The 26,829-nt window shown below is 33.5% G+C and overlaps 1 protein-coding gene across 2 annotated transcripts; it reads left to right on the forward strand.

Annotated features, from left to right (window-relative positions):
- The first annotated feature begins 15,387 nt into the window (after positions 1 to 15,387).
- LOC133816646 (sugar transport protein 13-like) lies at positions 15,388 to 24,871 on the forward strand. Of its 2 annotated transcripts, XM_062249021.1 has the most exons (6): positions 15,388 to 15,520; positions 15,605 to 15,930; positions 16,443 to 16,567; positions 16,667 to 16,958; positions 17,192 to 17,822; positions 24,831 to 24,871. In XM_062249021.1, exons 1-6 carry the CDS (start codon positions 15,388 to 15,390, stop codon positions 24,869 to 24,871), a joined length of 1,548 nt encoding a protein of 515 aa, XP_062105005.1. The 2 variants fall into 2 exon arrangements, with proteins under 2 accessions (XP_062105005.1, XP_062105006.1); XM_062249022.1 differs by lacking the exon at positions 24,831 to 24,871 and having other exon boundaries at positions 17,192 to 18,044.
- Positions 24,872 to 26,829: the final 1,958 nt, after the last annotated feature.

The raw sequence follows: 26,829 nt of genomic DNA on the forward strand, positions 1-26,829 counted from the left end.
CGAGGTATTATTGAGGATGTTCTTGTGAAAGTGGATAAGTTCATATTTCCCGCTGACTTTATTGTTCTGGACATGGAGGAGGACACAGATGTCCCTATTATTCTTGGTAGGCCATTTCTAGCCACAGGCCAAGCTCTTATTGATGTTCAAAAAGGAGAGCTTAAGCTTAGAGTTCAAGGAGATGAGGTGGTCTTTAATGTCTTCAAGTCTATGAAGTATCCGGTGGCTAGTGACAGTTGCTTTAGTGTGGATGTGATAGAAAAGGCAGTCTCCAAGAGAAGGATGAGCAGTGATGCCTTAGAGGCAGTATTATTGGGTGATGAAGGCGATGATGATGAGGACGTTGAGATCAGAGAATGTGTCAACTGGATCAATTCTTTCTTACCATATTGGAAAAAGTTCCAAGAATTAGCGGATGCGACTGAAAAACCGCTAACCTCCATTCAGCAGCCACCACCGTTGGAATTAAAGGTTCTCCCAGATCACTTGCAATATGCTTCTTTGGGAGAGAATGAAACCTTACCGGTCATTGTGTCAGCTGACCTGTCAAAGGTAGAATTGGAGAAACTGTTGAGGGTTTTAAGGGAGCATAAATTGGCCATTGGGTGGACCTTGGAAGATATTAGAGGAATAAGCCCAGGGACAGTGATGCATAAAATCTTATTGGAGGAGAATAGCAAGCCATCCATAGAGGCCCAGAGAAGACTCAATCCAGCCATGAAGGATGTAGTATTGGACCAGATTCTTAAATATTTGGATGTTGGGGTGATCTACTCAATTTCTGATAGTGCATGGGTGAGCCCTGTGCAAGTGGTACCTAAGAAGGGTGGAATGACTGTGGTGAAAAATGAGAACAATGAACTCATTCCAACAAGGACTGTAACGGGGTGGCGGATTTGTATAGACTACCGCAAGCTCAATAAGGCAACAAGGAAGGATCATTTTCCTTTGCCTTTTCTTGATCAGATGCTTGATAGATTGGCAGGCCACAGCTACTACTGTTTCTTGGATGGGTATTCTGGGTATCATCAGATCGCTATTGCACCAGAGGATCAAGAGAAAACAACCTTCACATGTCCTTATGGCACATTTGCTTTCAGGAGAATGCCATTTGGACTATGCAATGCCCCTGCAACATTTCAACGGTGCATGATGGCCATATTTTCAGACATGGTAGACCGGTGTATTGAGATTTTCATGGATGACTTCTCTGTTTTTGGCTCATCATTCGACCTCTGTTTGGGTAATTTGAAGAACGTGCTGCGTCGTTGTGAGATGGCTAATCTGGTGTTGAATTGGGAGAAATGCCATTTTATGGTAAAAGAGGGGATCATTCTTGGCCATAAAATTTCAAGTGAGGGAATTGAGGTAGATAGAGCGAAAATTTCTACCATTGAAAGGCTGCCTCCACCAGTTTCAGTAAAAGGAGTTAGAAGTTTTCTTGGTCACGCTGGGTTCTATCGAAGATTCATCAAGGATTTCTCAAAGGTGTCTAAGCCTCTTTCGAATCTGCTTATGAATGGAGTTGTCTTTGATTTTAATGACGAATGTTTGAGGGCGTTCAATTTCTTGAAAGAAAAGCTTATTTCTGCTCCAATTATGATAGCTCCGAGATGGGAATTGCCTTTTGAGTTGATGTGTGATGCCAGTGATTACGCAGTGGGGGCAGTTCTGGGACAGCGGATTGACAAGGTATTCAGGTCTATTTACTATGCTAGTCGGACTCTAAATGATGCTCAGCTTAATTATGCCACCACAGAAAAAGAGTTGCTAGCTATTGTGTTTGCTTGCGACAAATTTAGACCATATCTGATTGGCAACAAGGTGATTGTCTACACTGATCACTCTGCCATTAAATATTTGATGTCAAAGAAAGATGCCAAGCCCCGCCTGATTAGATGGATTCTGTTGCTTCAAGAATTTGACATGGAGATTCGTGACAAAAAGGGCAGCGAGAATGTGGTAGCTGATCATCTCTCTAGACTTGAAGCGGAGGAGACTGAAAATAAGAAAGCAGTGCAAATCAATGATCATTTTCCTGACGAGCAGTTGTTTGGGGTAAGTGAAACCTTAGCTGTCCCTTGGTTTGCAGACATAGTGAACTTCTTAGTTGCCAAGATTGTGCCTTCTGAAATGTCAAGGCAGCAATTAAAGAAATTCTTTTCTGAGGTGAAACACTACTATTGGGAGGAACCTATTCTCTATAGGCACTGTGTTGATCAGATTATCAGAAGGTGCGTTCCTAAAGAAGAGATGCATTCCATTCTTAATCACTGTCATACTCAACAATGCGGAGGGCATTTTGGAGCATCAAGAACGGCGGCTAAGGTATTACAAAGAGGTTTCTATTGGCCTTCCTTATTCAAGGATGCCAATGTGTTTGTCAAGGCTTGTGATAGATGTCAGAGAACTGGCAATATCTAGAGGAGAAACGAAATGCCTCTACAAGGGATTCTTGAGGTAGAACTGTTTGACGTATGGGGCATCGATTTCATGGGGCCTTTTCCACCATCTTACAACAATGAATACATTCTATTGGCAGTGGATTATGTATCTAAATGGGTGGAGGCTGCATCAACTAGATCCAATGACGGAAAAACTGTCCTTAATTTTCTGCAGAAACATATTTTTACTAGATTTGGTACTCCCCGAGCTCTGATTAGTGATGAAGGGAAACACTTTGTGAATAAGCAACTGGATGCATTGTTGGCTCGTTATGGAGTTTATCACCGAAAAGCTTTGCCTTACCATCCTCAATCAAATGGGCAAGCTGAAGTTTCGAATAGAGAAATCAAGAGCATCCTGGAGAAGACCGTTGACAGTTCGAGGAAGAATTGGTCGAAAAAGTTAGATGATGCGATTTGGGCATACAGAACTGCATTCAAAACACCGATAGGCATGTCTCCTTACAGGTTGGTGTTTGGTAAAGCGTGTCATCTACCAGTTGAATTGAAGCACAAGGCATTCTGGGCTATGAAAAAGTTGAATTTTGATTGGAATGCTGCTAGTGAACGAAGGCTGTTGCAGCTGAATGAACTTGACGAGTTCAGAAATGAGGCTTATGAGAATGCCAAGATTTATAAAGAAAGAACAAAGGCTTGGCATGACAAGAACTTAATCAGAAGGGAGTTCCAACCAGGGCAGCAGGTACTTCTGTTCAATTCAAGACTTCGACTGTTTCCTGGCAAATTGAAGTCAAGATGGTCAGGGCCCTTCACTGTAGTTCAAGCTTTTCCATATGGCTCTATAGAAGTTCGGGGCAATTCAGGTGATTCCTTTAAAGTCAATGGCCAGAGATTGAAACCTTACTTGGGTGGTACTTTTGATCAAGCAAAGTCTGTCCTTCTTCTGAAGCCTCTTTGAAGAGGGATCCAGCGTCCGGCTAAATGACGTTAAAGACAGCGCTTTGAGAAGGCAGTTCTCAATTGTAAATTTTATTTTATTTTATTTGGTTTTGAACAATGATGGGATTTTGTAATTAGTTGTTATTTTTATTTTTTATTTTCATGAATTTTGAACTGTGAAAATCGTGAAAAAAAAAAAAAAAAAAACAAGGCTTCCCAGCGCTGTAGCGCCCTTCTCAGAGAGGACCAGGCCATTCGGGGTTCAACAAGCGCTACAGCGCTGTTAAACCAGCGCTATAGCGCTGGTTCCAGAGGCCCACTCCCAAATCGCGTATGAGCGCTATAGCGCTACTCATATAGCGCTATAGCGCTCGGCCCAGTAAACCACTTAAAAATAAGAAAGGTGCGATTTTTTTCCCTCATTTCTTCTGCCTTCTTTTTCTTCATCTTTATTTCTTTCTTCCTATCCTCTCCATACCTCCATAGCCTTGCCATTACAGCCTTTTTCCCAGAAACTCCCCACACACCTTCCATCTTTCCTTCATTCTTCATCTTATTTTCTTTTTTTTTCTTCCCTTCCATTCCAACCTCTTTCAATTTTGCCCCAAATCTATTTTGAAACCCTAGAATTTCAATGATCCAAGTTCTTGCAAAAAGAGGAAATTCTGAAGGGGGTATTCACTTTCACGCGTAAAGGAATCAATTGCAAAGGTTTGGTAAGTGGTCTTCTTCCCTTTCCTCTCTTCCGATTTGTGTTGTTGCGATATTTGAGGTTGGCTGGCTTTGATTGATTGAAGAGGGTGAATCCTTTCTTTGACTTGGGTTTGGGGAAATTAGTTGATTTGCTTGAAAGGTTGAATATTGCTACTGTGTGTGAAGAGGAAAAAGGTCCATTAATAGGGGAGGTGCTGTAAAAATTTTGTCTTGTGGTGGTGATACTAGAGATAATGGCACCCAAGCAAAGAGCGGGTAGAAACAAGGGAAAGGGGCAAGCTTCTGCGTCTCAATCCAGGGAAGAAAGTTCTGAGCATGAGTATGATGAGACTCGATTTATCAATTTCCAGGCTCAGGAGCGGTATGAGAAATTTGTCAGGAAACCTTTGATCTCCGAGAGAGAAGTGGAATTTCAGTCTGAACCGTTTGCTCATCCGATCTTTGAACGGGTTCGGGTGAATCTCATGAATAGGAAATGGGACGATTTTGTAACAAGGCTGGCTCAGGCTAATGTGTCGTTGGTGTATGAGTTTTATGCCAACCTACGAGATAAACACAATGACACAGTCTTTGTTCGAGGGAAACGTGTGCCCTTCACTGCTGAAGCGATTAATAGGGTGTTCAAGGTCCCGCATATCAAACAAGAGGAGGAGGAATATGCCCAATTCTTGGGCGGTTCTATAGATTTTGCGGCCGTGGCTGATAAACTGTGTTTTGAAGGCGCCCCTTGGAATTTATCTGGCAGCCTCCCTAAAAGTATAGCACCATGCCAGCTTAACAGGGAGGCGAGATTTTGGGCGTTCCTTGTTTGTGCTCGATTCATGCCTGTTAGTCATGTATCTGATATGACTAAGGATCGAGCCTTATTAATGTACGCATTGATGCAGGGAATGAGTGTTAATCCGGGTATTTGGATTAAGGCCAACATCAATTTCATTGAAAAAGGGCACACTACTGGTGGTTTAGCCCATGGATCAGTCATCATAATGTTATGCTGTAAGGTTGGTGTCCCAGAGTTCGTTACTGATATCTATCATTCGCTGCAGCAACCATTATCCATTAATCTGATGAATGACTATCCCGAGCCTTCTTTATATGTGCCACAAGCAAGAAAAAAGGGAAAGCGCCGTATGGAAGCTGCTGTGGAGGAGGACGATGAACCAGCTTTAGTGGGTAGCGATAGCAATTCAAGCTTGCAGCAAGTTAATGAGAAGTTGGATTATCTAATCCAACATAATCAATATGTGGTTCAGCAGCAGCATATGGTGAATCAGTATTTAGGCCAGCGTTATGATTATGAAGTGAGTCATGTGGCTCAACTAAACAATTTGGTGAACCGCTGGTCGCTAGATGATTCAGATCGCACGTATTTTGCTCCACCTCCACCTTATCCACCGTACTCTCCGTTTTACCCTCCGCCTCCACCACCGTCTTTTGCTGGTTTTCCTGCACCTAAACCTCCGCAATCTCAGCCTTTCGAAGGCCCTTCGTTCCATCCACCACCACCGCCATACTGATGTGGCTGGTCAGGTAAGTTCTCTTCCTCTGTTTTTTATTTTTTTATCACATTAGGGACAATGTGCATCTTTAGTTTGGGGGGGGGGGGGGGGGGCGGCTTATGCTGTTTTTATTTTTCTGTTTAATTTGTTTTTGAGTTGTAGTGTAATCGTTAAACCATCATTCGTGTCTGTTGCTGCTTTGTTTTTGCTCATGAAAAGGAAATTGAATTCAACTGTGTGCTTGGTTCAATTGGTTTAGCGTTTAATTTAAAGGTTTTGTGGGAAATTTTTAATATGTTTTGAAAATGCAACATTTTGGAGTTTATTATATATGTTGGACTAGGGTTGGTGGTATGACAATTTGAATTCGATAGAACTTGCATTGTTTGGCCTTTGAGGCGAAATCCTTGATGACATGTGTTTAGAAAAGTGATTTAGGCAATTTTATTGGATCGATTGTGCCTTTCAAGCCAACCTTGATTATTATCCTTAGTCACCCTTTTTGAACCTTAAACTTTGTTTTTGTTCTTGATCATACTATTTGAGCCTAAATTTCTTAACTTCTTTATTTTTGTTTTCTTTTCCTTTTGTTATCATAAGCATATAATCTGTGGGAAAGAAGAAGGAAAAAATAGTAAGAAGTTGGTATGATGGGAATACAGTATGATTGTACAAAAAAAGAAAAAGAGAGAGAGAGAAGTCTTTGAAAAAAAATATATATATATATTATCACTTTGTCACACTCCTTGATCATATATATGTATAGAAAATAATAAGTTTGGGGGAGTGTGATTTGAAAAAAAAAAAAAAAGTGATAAGTCTAGAAAAAGAAAAGAAGAAAAATAATGAAAAGTGTTGTCATCTCTCTCTCTCTAATTGTATAAAAGGGTGATTTTTGGTGTGGTAAAGAAAAATTTGGTTGGTTTTAAGGTTTTATGCTTATGGTAACGAATGAGCTTAAATGACAATTTTATCTACCCCTGCCTAAGCCAAGCTATAACCTGTGAAAGTCCTCTTGATTTCAAAACACATGTTATTGACATTAGTGGAGAAGGTCAAGTGATGCAAGCGTATTGAAAATTTGGTTTGTGGAATTGTCTGAAAGGAGTTGAGCATATATGATAGAGTCCAATTGTTGCAGTAATTTTCATGATATATTTGGGATTTCCCTAATTGAACTTTACAAATCGGACTTTAAGGCAATTGAGCTAAAATTCTGGTTATTGTTATTGCAATTGAGAGTTCATGAGTTTTGGCAAAGTAGTATAGATAGTAATGATGGTTTAATGTGTTCGTTTTGTGTTTGTTTCGTTTTGTTAGTTTAACTTAGGATTTACTCGAGGGCGAGTAAAGATTTAGTTTGGGGGAGTTTGATAAACGAGTTTTAGGCTCGTTTATGGTTCTAGTTTTTAGGTTATTTTTCTTTAGTTAGGATTGTTTTATTTCGGATTTATGCTCGTTTGTTCTTGTTTCAGGGTAATTGACGTTAAGTGTTGCAAATATTGAAAAGGAGCGAAAATGGAATGAAATCGAGACGGATTTGTGACTTTTGGGTGTTTCTGTAAGTAGCGCTACAGCGCTACCTTGGGAGCGCCGTAGCGCTAGGAAGAATTCTTGAAGAGCTTCAGCACTGACTTAAGCGCTACAGCGCTACAACATCGGCGCTACAGCGCTGGGAAGCAGTTTTCAGGAAGATAGTTCCTAACTTTAGCGCTATAGCGCTACCAAAAGAGCGCTACAGCGCTGGTGCCTAGTTTTTTCCCGTTTTTCTTCTGAGTTTAGCGCTACAGCGCTACAATGTTAGCGCTATAGCGCTGGGGTCGCGATTTCTGGCATAATTGGTTATTTTTTATGGGCAATTCAGTCTTTTTGAGAGGGAATTTTCAGTAGGGTTTTTGGGAGTCATATAGGCGACTGAGAGAGGCTAATCAGAGACGACGACGGCTGGAGTAAGAACACCATATTGGAGGATTCGTCCCTGAGTTTTCATCATCTTTTTCTGTCAATTTTCATGTTTGTAATTGAATTATCTTATTGCTAGAATGAAGATCATAGGCTAAATTCTCTTTTAGGGCTTTTATGTGAATCTTTTGGAAACCCTTGTTATGGTTTAATGCAAAATTGATTTTCTTCTTCATCTCTTTCAATTCCTTGTAATCTATGTTAATTGTGCGATTATTGATTGATCACCTCTAATTGCTATTTTATGAATCAAATTGAAATCTGAAAAGTGAAATTTGATATGCTTTGATTGTTTGGATGCAAATTTAATTTAGAACGAAAGTATCTAGATTATTTGTTTATTTTCTGAGTTGCGTGGCTAATGCCCTCTACATGATTCAACTTACCATAGAAATATAGGAAGTTGTCATTTAGATTGAATTTCATAAGTCTTGACCAGATTATGAATTGTTGTTGCAACTTATTTTTGAATAGGGAGAAGGGGATATAGATGTTTGCATTAGGAAATAACAGGGTGGAAAAATAGAGAATCATAATTGTCCTAATTGTGTTTTCTTTGTTAATTTGTTTAATTCTTCACTGCGCTTTGTTAGTATTTTTCTTAGTTTAAACTCTCTGATAATTGTTTAATCAAATAGAATTAAAGGATTAAATGGTTGGTAATTGATAAATCAGTTCTTGAGGACGATACTTGGTTTTTACCATTTTATTACGAACTGCGACTGTGTGCACTTGCATAGCTATAAATATCGCAACAAGGAGCTTGATCTCTTACTACTCTAACACTTTCAACACGACTCTCCCAACATATTTCTGACAATGACTTAATAGTGAAACCTTGCACCTGATCTGTAAAAACTTTCCATCTCTTTGTAGAAGCTAAAAACTGGGAGTATATATGTTGTAGCACACCAAAGAAAGACACCGTCTTGGAGAAATAATTAGCCATATCAGAAAATACAAGATTTAGAGAATGACAAGCATAAGGAGTGTAAAATGCTCTAGATTCATTTCAAGTAGTCTACTTTGCACACCTTTGTTTTTCCCATTCATGCTAGATCCATTATCATAACCTTGTCCACTTATATTATCAACATCAAGATTAAAAGTATGTAATGCATGTCGAAGTTCATTAAGTAGCCCATGCCCTGACGTGTCATTTACCTTAATGAATTCTAAAAAATAATCTTCAACCAATATTGGACTATCTAAAACATTCACACATCTTAAAACAAGAGACATTTGTTCTTCATTACTTGCATCTAGGGTACAATCAAGTAACCCTAAAAAATATTTAGCTTATTTAATTTTACCAATGATTGATTTTTTTTACTTCACATGCCAACAACTATATTATTTCATTCTAGATTTTGTGACTCAAATAATGATAATGAGTTTCATGTGTTATAATACGACGCACACGTTCTTGCATGGTTGAATCAAATTCAACAAGCAATTTAATCATTTGAAAAAAAATCTCATTGTTACACATTATATAGCTTTTCACTACTTCCTCAAAATGTCAAATTATTTTTTCCAAGTCATGTCACAATAGCAATGATTATCTCAAATATGTACTGGTTTCCAGAAATGCAAGAGAGGTCAAAGATGCTAAATAATAGAGGAGAGAAAGAGATCGACACAACTCAAAGGAGAATAACACACACTCCACTCGGCTAGAGAAGCACCATCCTACACGCAACCGCAAGAGTGCTCTAGCTGAGAGGAGGAATATCAGAGCGGTGGCGCTCAAGGAAGAAGAGGCAACCCTATTTTTCAACACAGAGATTTTTTACTTGTGATCTATCCAAATATATCCAAATTAGAAACACATCAAAATTTTCAAAGATAATTAAATTAAAATTAATTATTTTCTAGTTAATAATCCAATCTGCAAGATCTATTTCATTCAAGCATTGGAGAGATTTCAAGCCAATCCTAGCTATAGGTAGGGTAGACGTAGACTTAGAATAATTTTTTATTTTTGAATAACACAATTTATATAGATTTTTGTTTAATGAAGAATATCACTTTTTATATATATCAAAATAAAAAATTTATTTGCATTAATTGAAGGGCCTCCCCGTCACGAAGCCCACCACCCAACTTACCATGTCGCTTGCAGACTCACCTTGCCCGATCATTTGGCCCAACCTTTCTTCCTCTGCAAGCCTCCACTATCTGAGTGACTCTTTTCCTACATTTGTATGATCCACCAAAGAAGGTGAGGAATGAGGAGAGGAGAGCTAGAAGAAGAAGAAGGGTTGAGTGGAATGAAAAAACTTAGTTTAAAATTAGGGTGTGTAGTTTTATTTATATTCAATACTGAACTTTATCTTAATTAAAATCAATTTATTTTAACTATATTTTTATTTTTAATTTTTAAAAGTCAATTTAAAAAAAATATATTTGTTTTTAGATTTAATTTGAATTTCTTTTTTTTTTTTGTTTAATGGTGGAGAACTATTTTAAACTTGTTATCCATCCAAATTCATATTTATAGAAAACACCAACCTCAGACATTTTATTTTAAACTCCAATCATAAACTTAGAGAAGAGAAGTAGAGAAAATAGTGCAGAATTTTATTGAAATGACAATGAATCAATCTCATACAATAGGTGAATTTTTTTTTATTAAGGCAAAGTTACAAACAGTAACAAGTTACCTCAATAACAGATTTAACAAACTTTAGCGGAAACACAATTAACAAACCTAACCATATTAACTAAGTCTAACAATCCCAACAATTTTAATAGGCACAAAAATACATGAAATCAAGTCGCAACCGGATCATGATAGATCACGACCACTGCAAGATCATACAATAATGAGAAGACACGTTCAAGAAGCTAACAATTAATACTTGAAATTTACAACTACCAAAATAGAAGATCTGATTTGATCTTTACAGCACCATACTTTCATCTTTAGTTATTTCAGATTAATACTATTTTTTGTCCCAATTATTGTTTGGTAGTTGGTTCACAAGAAACTTTCTAACATTGATAGAGAAGTTACACAAAATAAATATACTTAATTTTATAGTGCTACCTTGAATATCTATTAACATATTACTTTAATTTTGGTAAAAATAGAAATCAATTATTTCATACCTCTTAATAGTAAATTGAATACTAAAAATATAGTAAATTGAATAACTTTTTATATAAAAATTGTAAGTTGAATAATTGATATATGCACTTGCAAAAGTACCCCATAATATATTAGAACAACTCCCATACGAGTTACTTAAAGCGGTGTTCTGAAACTTTCTATCAAATAATATGGATCCTAGTCTTACACAAGACTACATTATTTTCTAATTAATATTCAAACCCAAATCTATATATTTGCAAACTCAGCCAGTTACTTTATTACATATTATGACTTTTAAGGCAACTACAATCACAATGCTTATCTTTTTCAATAAAGCATGGAATTTTAAAATTGTTGGTAAGTACAAAGACTTTAATTTTTTACTTCTTAAATCATTAAGCCGTTAAATTATGTAAAAAAAAAAAATAGTTGAGTAAGATTATAGAAAGTATTATAATACATTCACTTTTCTCATACAAACATTAACATTTTCTTTCAAAAACCTAAACAACATCATTCAAATAAATGTCCAAATGGGACTTCATGTTCTTAAGAATGTTTACCAACAACGAAACACAAAACCTCAACTTTAACTAATAGAGTAGGGGTGTTTATCGGTTAGTTTAGTCGGGTTATAACATATTTTAGTCAACCTAATGTAAAGATCGGGTTGTAAAAATCAAACTTTAATAGTCCAATTAAGAAAAAAAAAGTTTAATCCGTTTAATGTTTTAGGCGGTTTGGTCGGGTTAACCTGCCCAAACCAATTTTAAGTTTTTTTTCTTTTAATGTTCAAATAATTAGATTCAACAAACTAAAAATAGAGTATACATATTCCAAACTTAGATATATATTATTCTAAATTGAAACTTTAAAACATTATTATAAATTTATTGTTAAAAATTTTAAAATAATATTTAATATTACATATAATATATGTAATAATATAAGTAATATATGTATGTATAAATAAATAAAAAAATTAATCGGTTTATTCATGTTATATTGGGCAGGTGGTATAATTCTCAAACCGCCCAATATAATAATTGGATGGTGTGAATTTCTGTCAAGTTATTCGTGTTTCATTTTTTGACAATTTTTTCGGTTTGGTTTGAGCGGTTTATTCGGGTTCGGCGGTTTACAAATACTTTGCCCTATAATAGAGTGCATTAAAATTTTAAAACTTTACAAAATGAAAAAAAAGTAAAAAATAAAATTAGGATAATACCTCCCAAAGTTTGCTCAAGACTAGGGGTGCATACGGGTCGAGTTTTCGGGTTTGGGTTTTGTGGGTTTCGGGTGGGAAAATAGGGTACCGAACCCGCTCTGAAGTTTTTAGTTTTTGCGGTGATTTCGGGTTTCAGGTGGGATTGGTCCAAAAATAGGCTTTGGGCCGGAAATGGGCCTTGGTAAAAAAAATTCAAAAATACTATTTTTTTTACACTTTTTTAATTTTGTTTACTTTTCATATGTTTTTTTTTAACTTTTTTGTTAGTTTGGTAATGTTGATTTTTTTTACAAATTGGGCCATGGTAATTTTTTTTTAAAAATGCATTAATCTATAAAGTCTAATTTTTTTAATAAAATTATGTTCGGATTCAGGTTCGAACTCGTGTGTCCTTAGTTTCAAAACTCGAACCTTACTCGAACCATGTCGGATTCAGATTGAATTTCACCAGAATCTGACGGGTTTTGCAAAAATCCAGATTTTGATTACAGGTCGAGCGAGTTTGCGAGTTTTTCAGATCAAATATTCATCCCTACTCAAGACAATGGGAGAGCTTCGGTCAGGACTGCGACCGTGTTGAACTTTGATGCAAAGGTTTGGTGAGGAGCTTAGGATCAATAAAGAGTAATGGGCTGGAGAGAGAGTAACCCGTTCAAAAAGTGAAAAAAAAAATACTAGGCCTGAAGCCATGTTAAAAGTTAAAATTAATCACACCCGTTGATGTAATTATATTACAAATCCAACGACGTTGATGTAATTATATTACAAATCCAATCACTGTGGTTAGCAAATAAAATTGTTTCATTTTTTTTTTCAAACAAGACTTTTTTTTTGTCAAAAAAGAAAGTGTTAAATCAAATATTGCAAAAAAACACAGTTATAGATTGTCTAACCAGAGATAAGTCAATTTATGAGCCCCAAAATAAAATGAGATATTTTTTAAATATAAGATTTTAATAGTTAATATATATATAAAAAAGAGTAATGGTATGCACTAAAGTCATTTTACACTCTTAAAATGCACACAATGATCATGTGACATGTATCTTAAATCACACATAAAAATAGTGGGTCCCACTCTAATTTTTTTTAATAGTTTAATATGCATGCAACATCGTTATGTGCATTTTCGGTATATAAAATAAGTGTGTGCCTAACATTACTCTATAAAAATATGACTTTCTCATATATGAAAATTTTATAAAGTTAACTTTTAAAAACAATAACTAATATAGTTTTTTCAGCCAATTAACTTTCCTAAAATACCATAATCAAATTTAACAAACTTCTTAAATTTATATTTGAAATTCAAACCAAACCACACCATTTCCTCTTTCAGCTCCTCTATTTTTCTTTTTATTTAAAATTTAATTAAAATCTTATATTTTTCTTTCACTTTCTTATTATTTATCAAAATAATATAAAGTATATATAAAAGTACAATATTTTAAAAATATTAAGTATATTTATTACAAAAAAAAAATAAAGTATAAAAGTATAACTTTTTGAAAATATTGGTTATTTAGCCATCATTTACTCTCTTTTTTATTATATATTGTGTGTAATCAGCCATTGTAACCGGTTACAATATTTGTAAAAAAGTGAAAGACTAAAATGATAAAGACAAAGAAAATCAGTTACAATCTAACATAAATGAAAATAAGGCTTGACTTTAAAAGTGGTTATTTTATTTTTTGAAGTAAACAAAATATATATAAATAAATAAATGAAAAACAAAAATTACAAAACAAAACATTGAAATGCAAACTTTATATAACAACTCTAACTATAGTTACAAAACAAATATGTAATAAACTATAACCGGTTACATTGTTGAACATTTAAAACATAGCTAAAACGTCCTACAATGAGATTTTTTTTTATATACTTAAAAGAGATAATCAGTTCAAACAACACTGAAACAAATCATATGAGAACTTGTTCATTAAAAATAAAAACAAAAAGCACAACTTAAAATCTAAAACTAATAATCCATTTTTGTCTTGCCCTTGTTCTTTTTGTAATTCTTCCTAATAGATGAAACATTAAACGAAACATAACTATAAACCAAATCACTTTATGAATATCACCTAACGGATATAATCTATATATTTAGTTATATAAGATGATAAAGTTACTCTTAATTGTATTAACTGTTTTATAAAAATTTATATGAATATTAAAACTCTAATTATTTTGAAGATCTTCTTTTTTGTATATTTTCTTTTTGTTGAAACATTGTATTCATGGACATGCAACGTCTTTGGTCTAATTTGATATTCAAAGTTTTATGTTAAAATTTCCAAAAGATGGAAGCAAGAGACAAGGGAACAAATTATACTCCTGAATCGACGATTGGTAATGACAACGGAAATGAAAAGCTGGAGAAATGAAGATGAAAAAACAAAAAAATCAAGAACAAAGGAGAAAATGTATAGAAGAAAATGTGTTTGTGAATGACTTTGTTAATTTTGTCTAAGGATATTAGCATTAATCCAAAACAATATTAACAATCAATACAACAAAAATATTTATGGAAGTGGTGATAATATTGATATATTTATTTATTAAATGTATGAGCATATATGATATATATTATTATATTGTCTTAATTAGTTTGACCCCCTTATTTATATATATATAAAGTACAATCTAATAAAAAATATATAGTTTAAGGGTACAATTTTAAACAATTGAAATTCAGGGCAGAAATGAAATTTGAAGAAAGTAATAACGACATGTGGTTTTGAGTCCAACTATCTGCATTTAAGATAAATCGTCGGTTGTTGTTAAAAAAAAAAAAAACAAAACAAAATTGTTGGTTGCATATCAGAATTTCTGTACTTCCAAAAAAAAGGGGAAAATTGTGCTATTACATATACTAAAATTGATTCACCAAAAAGGAATACTTATGATTTCTCAAAATCAGCAAGGATCAAGATATTATTATTATTGTTTTTTTTTAAAAAAAAAGTTGGCTATATATATCATCATTATTCACAAATGAAAGGATTTTTTTTCTATTTTAATATATAACCAGGCGATTCTCCTTTATGTTAGGTGATAACAGATCTCCCATTAAAAAAAAGTTTGGAAATATTAAACTTAGTCGTATAGAGATAAAATCCAACACATTAACTGTTGACTGGATAAGTTCAGCAATATTAGGAAGAATTAAAAAGAAATAAACAGCTGTTAATATATAATATCAATTAAGTATATATCCATATAATCTTAACACTAATTTGGTAGATATATGATATGATCTGTATTTACTCCTATTCATTTACCATTATCCTTATCTTTAGCTATAACCTAGCTGTCACCTATGTAGATTTCTTCTAATAATGTAGTTATAAATACTCACTAATCTCTCTAAAGGCTCCTATAATTCAATTACATATAACTCATCTCCATTCCCTGTCCTCTCCTTTAGAGATCTTTTTTTTATCTTACACTGTGTCGTTTTCACCCCTAATGCTTAATTATTTCCCACAAATCAGTTATTGATTAAAAAAGACTTTAGTTATTATCACATCAACTATGGCAGTAGGAGGATTGAGTACGGCGGCCGGAGGAATAGAATATGAAGCGAAGATCACTCCCATTGTCGTTATTTCTTGTATAATGGCGGCCACCGGCGGTCTTATGTTTGGTTACGATGTTGGAATTTCAGGTATGCGTTTTTTGAATATTTTATATGATGATATATAATTATTAATTAACTAACATGTTGTTTAATTGGGGAAAAAAAATAAAGGGGGTGTGACAGCTATGCCGGATTTCTTGAAAAAGTTTTTCCCGTTGGTGTACAAGAGGACTCAAGAGAAAGAATTAGTAGATAGCAATTATTGTAAATACGACAACGAAGGGCTGCAAATGTTCACGTCGTCGCTGTACCTGGCTGCTTTGATTGCGACATTCGCTGCGTCTTACACCACCAGACAGCTCGGGCGTAGGCTGACCATGTTGATTGCCGGCATTTTCTTTATAGTCGGCACCCTTCTCAATGCTCTTGCCATCAACTTCCTCATGCTTGTTCTTGGCAGGATCATGCTTGGTTGTGGAGTCGGTTTTGCTAACCAGGTTTATTTCTTATACATATATATATATATATATATTTATCCATGTATTTAAAAATCTATTGCAATTTAATCGGTAATTTTGTTTGTTTATTAGTTATACAAAACTTCAAGTAGTTATTAGGATATATTGAAACATTCTATTACAACAATCAATCCTAAATAATTATTATTTGTACTTTCCTATTTTTTATTTCATTTTTTTCTGTCTTAATTAATTATTTAATTTATTGTTATATATACTAAATAATTATACACGACATATGTTATTTCCATAAAAAAAAATACTTGGCCTAGCAAACTCTCCATAATTTTTTTAATAATATTATAGATTGTTATTTAAAAAAATTTCTATTCTTTTTCCCTATATATTATCACTTTTTTTTTTTGCTGTTTTTATATAATTCTTTGGATATATCAGAATCACTATATATGATTAATAAGATATTTAATTTCTTAAATAATTATACATCTGCTAATTTCAATTATATATATATATATATATATATATAACAGGCCGTGCCATTGTTTCTGTCTGAGATTGCACCAACGAGGATTCGCGGAGCACTAAACATCTTATTCCAGCTTAATGTCACAATCGGCATTCTCTTTGCAAACCTTATTAATTATGGCACTGCCAGGTAATGTGTAATACAAACATATATATATATATATTATTCATAATGTAGATTAATGAAGATAATTAATCTTAATATATAATTAATTAAAAACATATGCAGAATCCAAGGAGGATGGGGATGGAGGCTGTCACTGGCATTGGCAGGAATTCCAGCAGTGTTGCTGACATTGGGGGCGTTATTTGTGGTGGACACTCCCAACAGCTTGATAGAACGAGGTCGTTTAGAGGAAGGGAAGGCTGTTCTGAGAAAGATAAGAGGAACTAACAACGTCGATGCTGAATTTCTTGACATCGTCGAGGCCAGTCGTTCTGCTAAACTAGTCAAACACCCTTTTAAAAATCTCCTTCACCGCTCAAGTCGTCCTCAGCTCATCATCGCTATTTTCTTGCAGGTTATCACTAGTACTCCTCTCTCACGATCGACTACACACACACATATATATAATAGACTAATTTATATATTTTCATAATTCTTACAAAATAAGAGGAAAGATAAGAAAAAAGATAAATTGTTTGCTTGAAAAATAATAAAGAGAGAGAAAAGAGAGCTATATATTGAATTATACTTAATTTTATAACCAATCATAACTAATAAAGACATATTTAATTATATACGTACGTACAGATCTTCCAGCAATTCACAGGCATAAACGCAATCATGTTCTACGCGCCAGTTCTATTCAACACACTAGGTTTCGGTGCCGACGCTTCACTCTACTCCGCTGTCATAACCGGTGCCGTGAACGTTCTCTCCACCGTCGTATCGATCTACTCGGTGGACAAAGTCGGGCGGAGAGTTCTCCTTTTAGAAGCCGGAGTTCAGATGTTCCTATCCCAGACGGTGATCGCTGTGATCCTAGGGCTAAAACTCAAGGACCACTCCGACGAAATGAGCAAGGGGCTGGCAATGCTAGTGGTGATCATGGTGTGCACCTTCGTATCGGGCTTCGCCTGGTCGTGGGGGCCCCTCGGTTGGCTCATCCCTAGTGAGACTTTCCCACTCGAAACAAGGTCGGCCGGCCAGAGTGTGACTGTGTTCGTGAATATGCTTTTCACCTTTATTATAGCTCAGGCATTCTTGTCCATGCTTTGCCACTTCAAATTTGGGATCTTCTTGTTCTTTTCGGGTTGGGTTTTGGTAATGTCTCTGTTTGTGATATTTTTGGTTCCTGAGACTAAGAACGTTCCGATTGAAGAAATGACAGAGTTGGTTTGGAAGAAACATTGGTTTTGGAAGAGGTTCATGGGGGGAAATGGGATCTAGAATATATATTGCTAGTTTTAAGATTTTTAAAATTTTAAATTTGCTTAGGAATATTACCAAGTTATTTACAAATTTGTTTTTGCTTATTATGGTCATTTGTATCCCAGATTTTGTAATGATTTTCTTATTTCCACACCAACAAAATTGAAGGAATTAATTTTTGTTTTTGTTTTATTTTTTGGTTTTTTTACTAGCACTGGTTTTAGATTATTTACACTAATTCGCTACCATAGATAAATTTTCACAAATTTTTATATGGTATTTAGAAAGAAGAAAAAAAAATGCACAATTAGCTTAAAATGCACTATTTCACTTTTTTTTTTCTTAAAAATGTTAATTATTTCTTAAACTCTTAAAAAAGCCTAATTCAAATGTAATGATAGTGCAAAAGTTGACATATATTCAAATTAGTAAATTTATATGCATAATATTCATTTCTATGTATTAACGATTTTTCAGTCTAATAATTCAAGGAACATTATTTTATGTAAAAGGAAAATGGAAAAAGAAAGTTACTTTAGTATGTATTCTCCTAGTAATTTTACTTATTTTTTCTTAAATCACTACAAAATTTATTATTTTTCTAGGTGCTAAAAACCCTGGATAACTGTTATGGTCATTGGTTGATGTGTTATACTCAACATTACGTGAACTCATTTGCCTGCTGGAATAGGGCTATATCTGCTAGGCGTGTGCCTTATGATCTGATGACATGTTACAACTGTTCATGAGCATACACTACAACAATTATAGGCATTTGCGGCGTGGTCATTAGCGGTGGGCTCAGTCCGCCGCCATTAGAGAGACTATTAGCGGCGGACAAGGGTGTCCGCCGCTAATAATATTTGAGTATTTTAAAAAATATAAAATATCTATATATATTAGCGGCGTATAGTCCGCCGCCAATAGACGTAATAAAAAAGCCCGAGAATTTTTTAATTATTATTAGCGGCGGGTAATTACTATTATTAGCCGCGGACTACCCGCCGCTACTATTATTAGCGGCGGGTAATTACTATTATTAGCCGCCGACTTACCGCCACTTATAATATTAGCGGCGGGTAATTACTATTATTAGCTGCGGACTACCCGCCGCTAATAATAATATTAGCCACGGGGACTAATAATAGCGGCGAGACCCGCCGCTAATGCTCTTGAGCAGTTTAAAATTTCATCGCATCCCTTCTTCCTCGCCTCTCACATTCTCTCTTCTCCGTCTGCTCTCTCTAACCAGACGAAACCGCCGAGAAACACCGAACCAGTGGAAGCATCACCCTTGGCGAGAAACACCCACAGTCGCCGCCTTCGTCGTAAGTTACATTTCATTTTCAATTGCTACATAGTTCCTATTTCTATAATGCCCTTGTTAAAATTAGTGTCATCTATGGCAGAGAGGTTTTATCTTGTTATTCGTTCTTTATTGACTCAAGAGGGCATCTATTTCACTTTGGAGCCAAACTTCAAGTTTTTCGAGGTAGGACGTTTCTTGACACATTTTTCAAATATATTGACTCTAATTATAGTGTTCTCTGATATAAGATAATATATATATAAAGTACATTCTAGAAATGAAGGATATATGTTAATAATATGTATGTATCGTCAAATTGATTTGTTTGTCCATTTTCCTCTCTTTTTCGTTTTTATTTCTCAGTTAGTAGTCGGGTGTTGCAAATGAATTTTATTATTATTTTTTATTACAAAATTTCAATGTTTATATTTTGTAATTTTTAGATTCTAAAATTGAACTTTTATCAATTATGAATTGGTTGGATTTTATCAATTTTTTTTTCTCTGTGTTCTGAGAATTGTAAGTAATACAATTTCTAAAAAATCATATTCAATATGTATTACACAGACTTGAGACATTTTGATATTGTTGTTTATTTTTTGTTTAAAAAAAATGAGAATATAGGAAACCATTTGATGAATTGTTTTCAATGAACAATAGTTATTTCACTAATGTTTATATATATATATATATTATTTTATAAGAAAAAATTAAATGGAAAAATTAATAAATATATTAATGGATAAATATATTAAGTTTCTCAAGGAAAAATTAATAAATTAATTGATAATTATATTTAATAAAATTTTAAAAAATTATGAATAAATAATAATTTATTTTTAATTAATTTTTAATAATTTAATTAATTAAATAATAAAAATTTGATATAATATTATCTAATTAAATAATTTAATTTAATTTGTTTATTGAATAACATTATTTAATATAAATTACATGAATATAGAAATTGATAATTATATTCAATAAAAGTTTTAAAAATTAAGAATAAATAATTATATAAATAATAATTTATTTTTTGATTAATTTTTAATAATTTAATTAATTAAATAATAAAAGTTTGATATAATATTATTTAATTAAATAATTTAATTTAATTTGTTTATTGAATAACATTGTTTAATATAAATTACATGAATATAGAAATTGATAATTATATTTAATAAAATTTTAAAAAATTATGAATAAATAATAATTTATTTTTAATTGTTTTTTATTAATTTGATTAATTAAATAATAAAAGTTTGATATAATATTGTCTAATTAAATAATTTAATTTAATTTGTTTATTGAATAACATTATTTAATATAAATTACATGAATATAGAAATTGATAATTATATTTAATAAAAGTTTTAAAAATTAAGAATAAATAATTATATAAATAATAATTTATTTTTTGATTAATTTTTAATAATTTATAAATAACATTATCTAATAAAACATCATAAAATAGCATAAGATATTATAATATTGCATAAGATTTAAAAAATAGTAACAAATCTCCTTTGTTATCCATTTCTATTCACATTACTAAAACTCACACTCTTATAACACTTTAGATGGCGATTGACAAGACTTGGACAACATTGAGAAATCGTGGTTGTCAAGAATATTGGAATGGTCTCCAAGATTTTTTGAGGATGGCGTCGGAACATAAAGATTCTGATGGACGAATTAGGTGCCCGTGTGTGAGATGCAATAATAATAGATTTGAATCTTTAGATGTGGTTCGGACACACGTATTCGATAGGGGCTTTCATCAAGCTTATGATAAGTGGATTTTTCATGGTGAGGTGGAAGAAATTGTTGCTGATGAGGTGGTTGATGAGAATGAAGACGATGAGATGATTCACGTTGTGGAAGACTTCCTTTTACCGACAACTGAGGAAGTAGAAAGGGATCCCGGTGGGAGTCAGTATTATGACGAGTTATTTGAGGAGATTGAAGCGGAGTTGTATCCTGGATGTGATTGGATTTCATCCCTGAACTTTTTAGCAAAGTTATTGCATCTAAAAGTTAGAGGGAAGATGCCTAACAACATATTTGATGAATTGCTAAAGTTGTTAAGGCTTGCATTTCCTAAGGAAAACAAAATCCCCGGGTCGTACTACGAGGCGAAAAAGAGATTGAAAAAATTAGGGTTGGGATACGAGTCCATTCATGTGTGTCAGTATGATTGCTGCTTATTTTACAATGAGCATGCACCTAAAGAGACATGTCCAGTATGCGGAAGTAGTAGATGGATTACTTCCGAAATGACGAAAGGAAAAAAGTGCCACACAAGGTGATGCGTTACTTTCCGTTGACCCCTTGGTTGAAAAGATTATACAGTTCAAGGATTACAGCGAAACACAGGATATGGCATCACGCCGGGAAATCAAAAGATGAAGGGGTGATGCGACACCCGGTGGACGGCTCTGCGTGGAAGGACTTTGATGCCAAGCATCCTAATTTTTCAAGGGATCCCAGAAATGTTCGTCTGGGCTTAGCTGCTGATGGATTTAATCCATTTGGAAACATGAACCTTGCATACAGCATGTGGCTTGTGGTGTTGGCAAACTATAATCTGCCACCTTTGTTGTGCATGAAAGACAATTATTTCATGTTGACCCTCCTTATTCCTGGGCCAAAATCACCCCGTAAGGACATGGATGTATTTCTGAGACCATTGGTGGATGAGTTGAAGGATCTGTGGGTTAACGGAGTTAATACAAGAGATAGTACGACCAACAGGATGTTCAAGATGCGGGCATCCCTTTTGTGGACAGTGAACGATTTTCCAGCTCGCAGTAGTTTTTCTGGATGGAGTGGTCAGGGATACAAAGCTTGTCCTACGTGCAATGAGGACAAAACGTCCATCCGAGTGATCGGTAAGACATCTTATGTTGGTCACAGAAGATTCTTGCCAAGTACTCATCGAATGAGAAGAGACAAAGAGTTCGATGGAGAAGTTGAGAGAAGACGTCCTCCGAGACAGTTTACTTGTGACGATATACTAGAACAAGTTAATGCTCTTGCAGCGCAAGTTCCAGGAAAACATGTCCAGTTTGGGGATGTGAAACGTAAAAGAGGAGTATATGAAGGTAATTGGAGGAAAAAAAATATTTTTTACGAGCTTGAGTATTGGTGTACAAACAAATTTTATCACAATATAGATGTCATGCATGTTGAGAAGAATGTGTGTGATATTCTCCTTGGCACCTTCTTAGACAATGATAAATCTAAGGACACCACTAATGCCAGACATGATTTGAAAAAGATGGGTGTGAGAGAATCATTATGGATTTATGAAGATGAGAATGGGAAGCTGATGAAACCGCACGCTCCTTATATGTTAACTCTGGCGCAGAGGTAACAGTTTTGTCAGTTTATAAAAGGAGTTAGATTTCCAGATGGCTTTTGTTCAAATTTGAAGAAGAAAGTGTCCGAGAATGATACAAATATTATTGGGTTGAAGTCACACGATTGTCATGTGATAATGCAACGATTACTTTCTCTCGGTGTTCGCAAGTTTCTTCCAAAATCCATATCGACCACTATTGCAGAATTGTGCAATTTCTTCAGGCAAATATGTTCGAGGACTTTAAATGTTAAAGATATGGAGGAAGCACAAAATGATCTTATTCAGATATTGTGCAAGATGGAGTTGATTTTTCCTCCAACTTTTTTTGACATAATGATTCATTTGGTATTACATTTGTCAGAAGAAGCAATATTGGGTGGCCCGGTATTTATGAGGTGGATGTATCCTTTTGAAAGATACATGAAAAAATTAAAGAATTATGTGGGAAATAAAACTCGCCCTGAAGGGTCGATCGCCGAAGGCTATGTTGCATATGAGGCTTTGACATTTTGTTCAATGTATTTCAAAGACATTGAAACAAGATTTAACCGTCTTGATCGAAATGAAGATGCAACTTATATCCCACGAAATCTTACAGTTTTCCAATCTCAATGTCGTCCACTCACAAAGGGAACTTTGAAGACTCTCGATCATAATACTCGTGAAATAGCTGAGTGGTTCATACTTGAGAATTCTCCTGAAATTGAGCCTTATTTAGAGTAAGTTTATTCTCTTATAAATTAGAACATGTGTGGTTATTATCAGTTTTTGTTATCAAGAATCGTAACATTATTCTAATTAACAGCGAACACCTACAAGAGATTAAACAAAAATACCCAGATGGTGATCATGATCGTTTGCATAGGAAAAATTTTCGTTCGTGGTTTCATAAAATGGTAGCTTTGAACTTTGAACAGTGATTTTATTAATGGTATATTTTGTGAATCTAATATCATTTTATGTATTTAGATATATGACTTGCACAAGCTTGGGTCTTTGGAAAATGGTAATGAACTGTTAGCTTTAGCATCTGGGTCAGATCATTTGTCAACCTTTTACCAAGGTTGTATAGTCAATAGTGTTCGATTTATTGCACACGATCGAGACAAAAAGCGCACCACACAGAATAGTGGAGTGTCTGTTGCCGGAATAGAAGGTTTTAATTATTATGGCACACTTGAAGAAGTAGTGATACTTTCTTTCACTGGTGCATATTCAGTGGCATTATTTCGGTGCAAATGGTTTAATACAAATCCAAGAATGAAGAAAACAGCCATTGAAAATAATATCACCAGTATAAATGTCAATGGTGAATGGTACAAAGATGAGCCGTACATACTTGCTACTCAAGCTAACCAAGTTTTCTATCTCGATGATTTACTTAGAGGTCGTGATTGGAAAGTTGTAGAAGATGTGAATCATCGACAGATTTGGGACATTAAGGACAATTCTGATGAGGTTAATGATGTTATTGATATTGTACATGAAACAAGCTCATCAAATTTTGTGTTGACTGTGGACCTCGGAGAGTTGATTATGCAATCTGATCAACCTGCTGCATATGTTGGAGCTGTTGAAGAGGGTGATGATGGACCCAAAATGGGTATGTTTAAAAATTTATAAATTGCAAGCGCACGAATCATTCATAAAGAATAGTGATCGTGTAAGCAAGGATGTCGAACCCAAATGAGTTGTCTAAATCGAAAAGAGAACTATTTTAAATCAAAAGTAATAAATTCTAACCTATTTCCAAAGATTGATGAGAATTTGTGACAATAAAATCTAATAAGATACAATAATAAAGAAATTTAAGACAATACATAAAAATAAATTAATATTAGAAATCAAGATGGTAAAATAAGATTATTAAGGATTATAATCCACATAATATAAGTTCAATAATATTTATAAGTACATTGATTCCCAAGTTTTAGTGATAGTTAAGATAAATCAAACTATCATTTTCTAAATAGATTTATAATTTGAAGCACAAATTTCTTCCAAAAAGATAAGATTTTTCTTCACTTTTCAAAGTTATAATTTCAAAGCATTTAGTGTAAATCAATCTAATGAAATAATAAATAAATCAATGAACATTATTTATAAGGCAAAACATAATATTTTTGTTCTAAGCATGGATGTGTACAATTTAATGACACATCTTACACAAAGAATATTATGTATTTGCACTAATGAAGAACAAAGTTTAAATATGTGCTAACAATCCAAAATACATGATATTTAAGATGAAAGAATATATTTGAAGAAGAAAATTCCATAAACTTTGTTGCACAAAATGGGAAATCAATATACAAAATAAACACTATCTAGTTACATATTGTTTCATCATCACCTTAATAATCTTAAAAATATTAGAAACTCATAACTAGAATAGCAAATACACACTAAAAATTACAAATATAAATAGGAAAATTTGGAAGAGAAACCCCCAAATTTTTCCTCTAAAAATACATAGAAAAAAATAAAAAGAAGAATAAGATGAAGAGAATAGAGAGGTTTTGAAATGTGTAGAGTTTTTGGTATAGTAACCTCTCCCTAATGGACACCCTAAATGGTCTTCAAAACTCCCTATTTATAGCCAAAATGAGTAAATTAAAATAATCAATTTAAATTAATTAAATTGATTAAATTAATTAACTTAATAATAATATGGAAAATATGGGTAAATTATAGAGTGTAATTATGATGTTTTGGGGTAAAATGTGTAGAAAGTAAGGTAAAAAGTGGTATTTTTAGACATAAGGGGACAATGGTGCTTTTGGACAATTTATGGGCTCAAGATAAATAAAAGGCTAAATTGATGCTTCAGCTGGGAGGCGTGATGTTGATTTGCTGAAGGAAGCTTGGTGCTTTTGGATTTGAGGAGTGATGCTGCTGGGTCACGTGGTTGATGGTTTGTTGGGCGTGGAAGACTTGAGGCAGTGTAATGGAGAGGAATGGAGAAGCTTGGCATTGGGCCTTGTGCTGATGGGCCCGAATTGCTTGGGAAAATGCCCATTTTCTTTGCTATTCTTCACAAAAATACCATATTTTTTCATCATTTTGATTGCTTTTCAAGAGCATAAATTCCCTACAAAATAAATATAAAATAAATCATAATACAATATTTTCAATTATAAAATAAATCAATTTAATTCTTTGAAAATATTAATTATAACTTAATTATATTTTACATTTAAGTTCAATAATACAACATTTTTTTATCACTAATAATTCAAATAATTAACTACAACATTTTACAACAAAATAATTATAAAAACACACAAAAGTATATAAAATCATGATAAGACTAATAAATTCAAAATTACTTAAAAACTTAATAAATAATTTAAAACTCAAGAATTAAGCAACAATTAGCACATAAAAAGTGGTAAAATAACTCTATTTTGTAGAGTTATCAGGTGACGACGAAGCTGATATGTCAGAACATGAGGACGTTGTAGATGCAGAAGATGAATTGTTTGTTGAGTTTTGTGAAGATGAAAATGTGTCTCCGATTACTAATGGAAATGATAGTGATTACTCTGTTTAGTTTTTTCTATTTGTGTAACAGAACTATATATTTAAATATAATGAAGTTTTTTCTTTGTAATTATTATTATTATGAATTCAATGTGATATACTTCTATTTTAATGCTAATTACTAACTAATAAATTTTAAACTGAAGTATAATGTCAGCTGATATAGCTACTTATCACGGCGGAGATGGTGGGGGTCAAGACCCGCCAGATCCTTCTAGGGTACCATCATCTTGCGAGTCAGGTTAAATATTGCATATCAAAATTATTTTTATAAATTATATTATTAGATAAATATAACATCAATACTAATACTGATTATTGTTAATAAATTTTAAAGCCCCGCCGACGAGAAGAAAAGGTCGTGGCCTTGCTAGTAATAATGTTCTTGAAGAACGAAGGAAAAAAGCTGGGAAACCATTGGATCTAGAGCTTGATCCTGTGACCAACAAAGTGGTTGGGCAGGAGGATCAAGCTTTTATTCGCATGTTGGGCACTCTAGTTTCCATTTTGTGTCCTGGCCATTATTTGGATTTTGCTGATGTACCTCAACAGTTTAAGGATCAAATGCTTGATCGTATGAGGGTAAAAAAATTACAAATCTTGTACTTTTCATTATTTAATTCCATTATTTACAAAGTTATCTAATATTTTTTTTCTTAATGCAGTATTACTATAATATAGACGGTCATCCACAACGTGAGTCAGTTCTGGCAACTGTCAACAAGGAGATGGGGGAAAGATATCGCTAGAGAAAGAACTATAGACATAGACACTTCAAAAATCATTATGTTGGACTAAAAG

This window comes from Humulus lupulus, chromosome 2 (assembly GCF_963169125.1).
Source record: "Humulus lupulus chromosome 2, drHumLupu1.1, whole genome shotgun sequence".
In the NCBI taxonomy this organism is placed as follows: Eukaryota; Viridiplantae; Streptophyta; class Magnoliopsida; order Rosales; family Cannabaceae; genus Humulus; species Humulus lupulus.

Bases quoted from the DNA above. Each gene is read 5' to 3' on its own strand.
- LOC133816646 (XM_062249021.1), top strand. From the start codon at position 15,388: ATGGCAGTAGGAGGATTGAGTACGGCGGCCGGAGGAATAGAATATGAA. The intron at 16,568-16,666 runs GTAATGTGTAAT...AAACATATGCAG, and splicing joins ATTAATTATGGCACTGCCAG to AATCCAAGGAGGATGGGGAT. The intron at 16,959-17,191 runs GTTATCACTAGT...ACGTACGTACAG, and splicing joins TCATCGCTATTTTCTTGCAG to ATCTTCCAGCAATTCACAGG.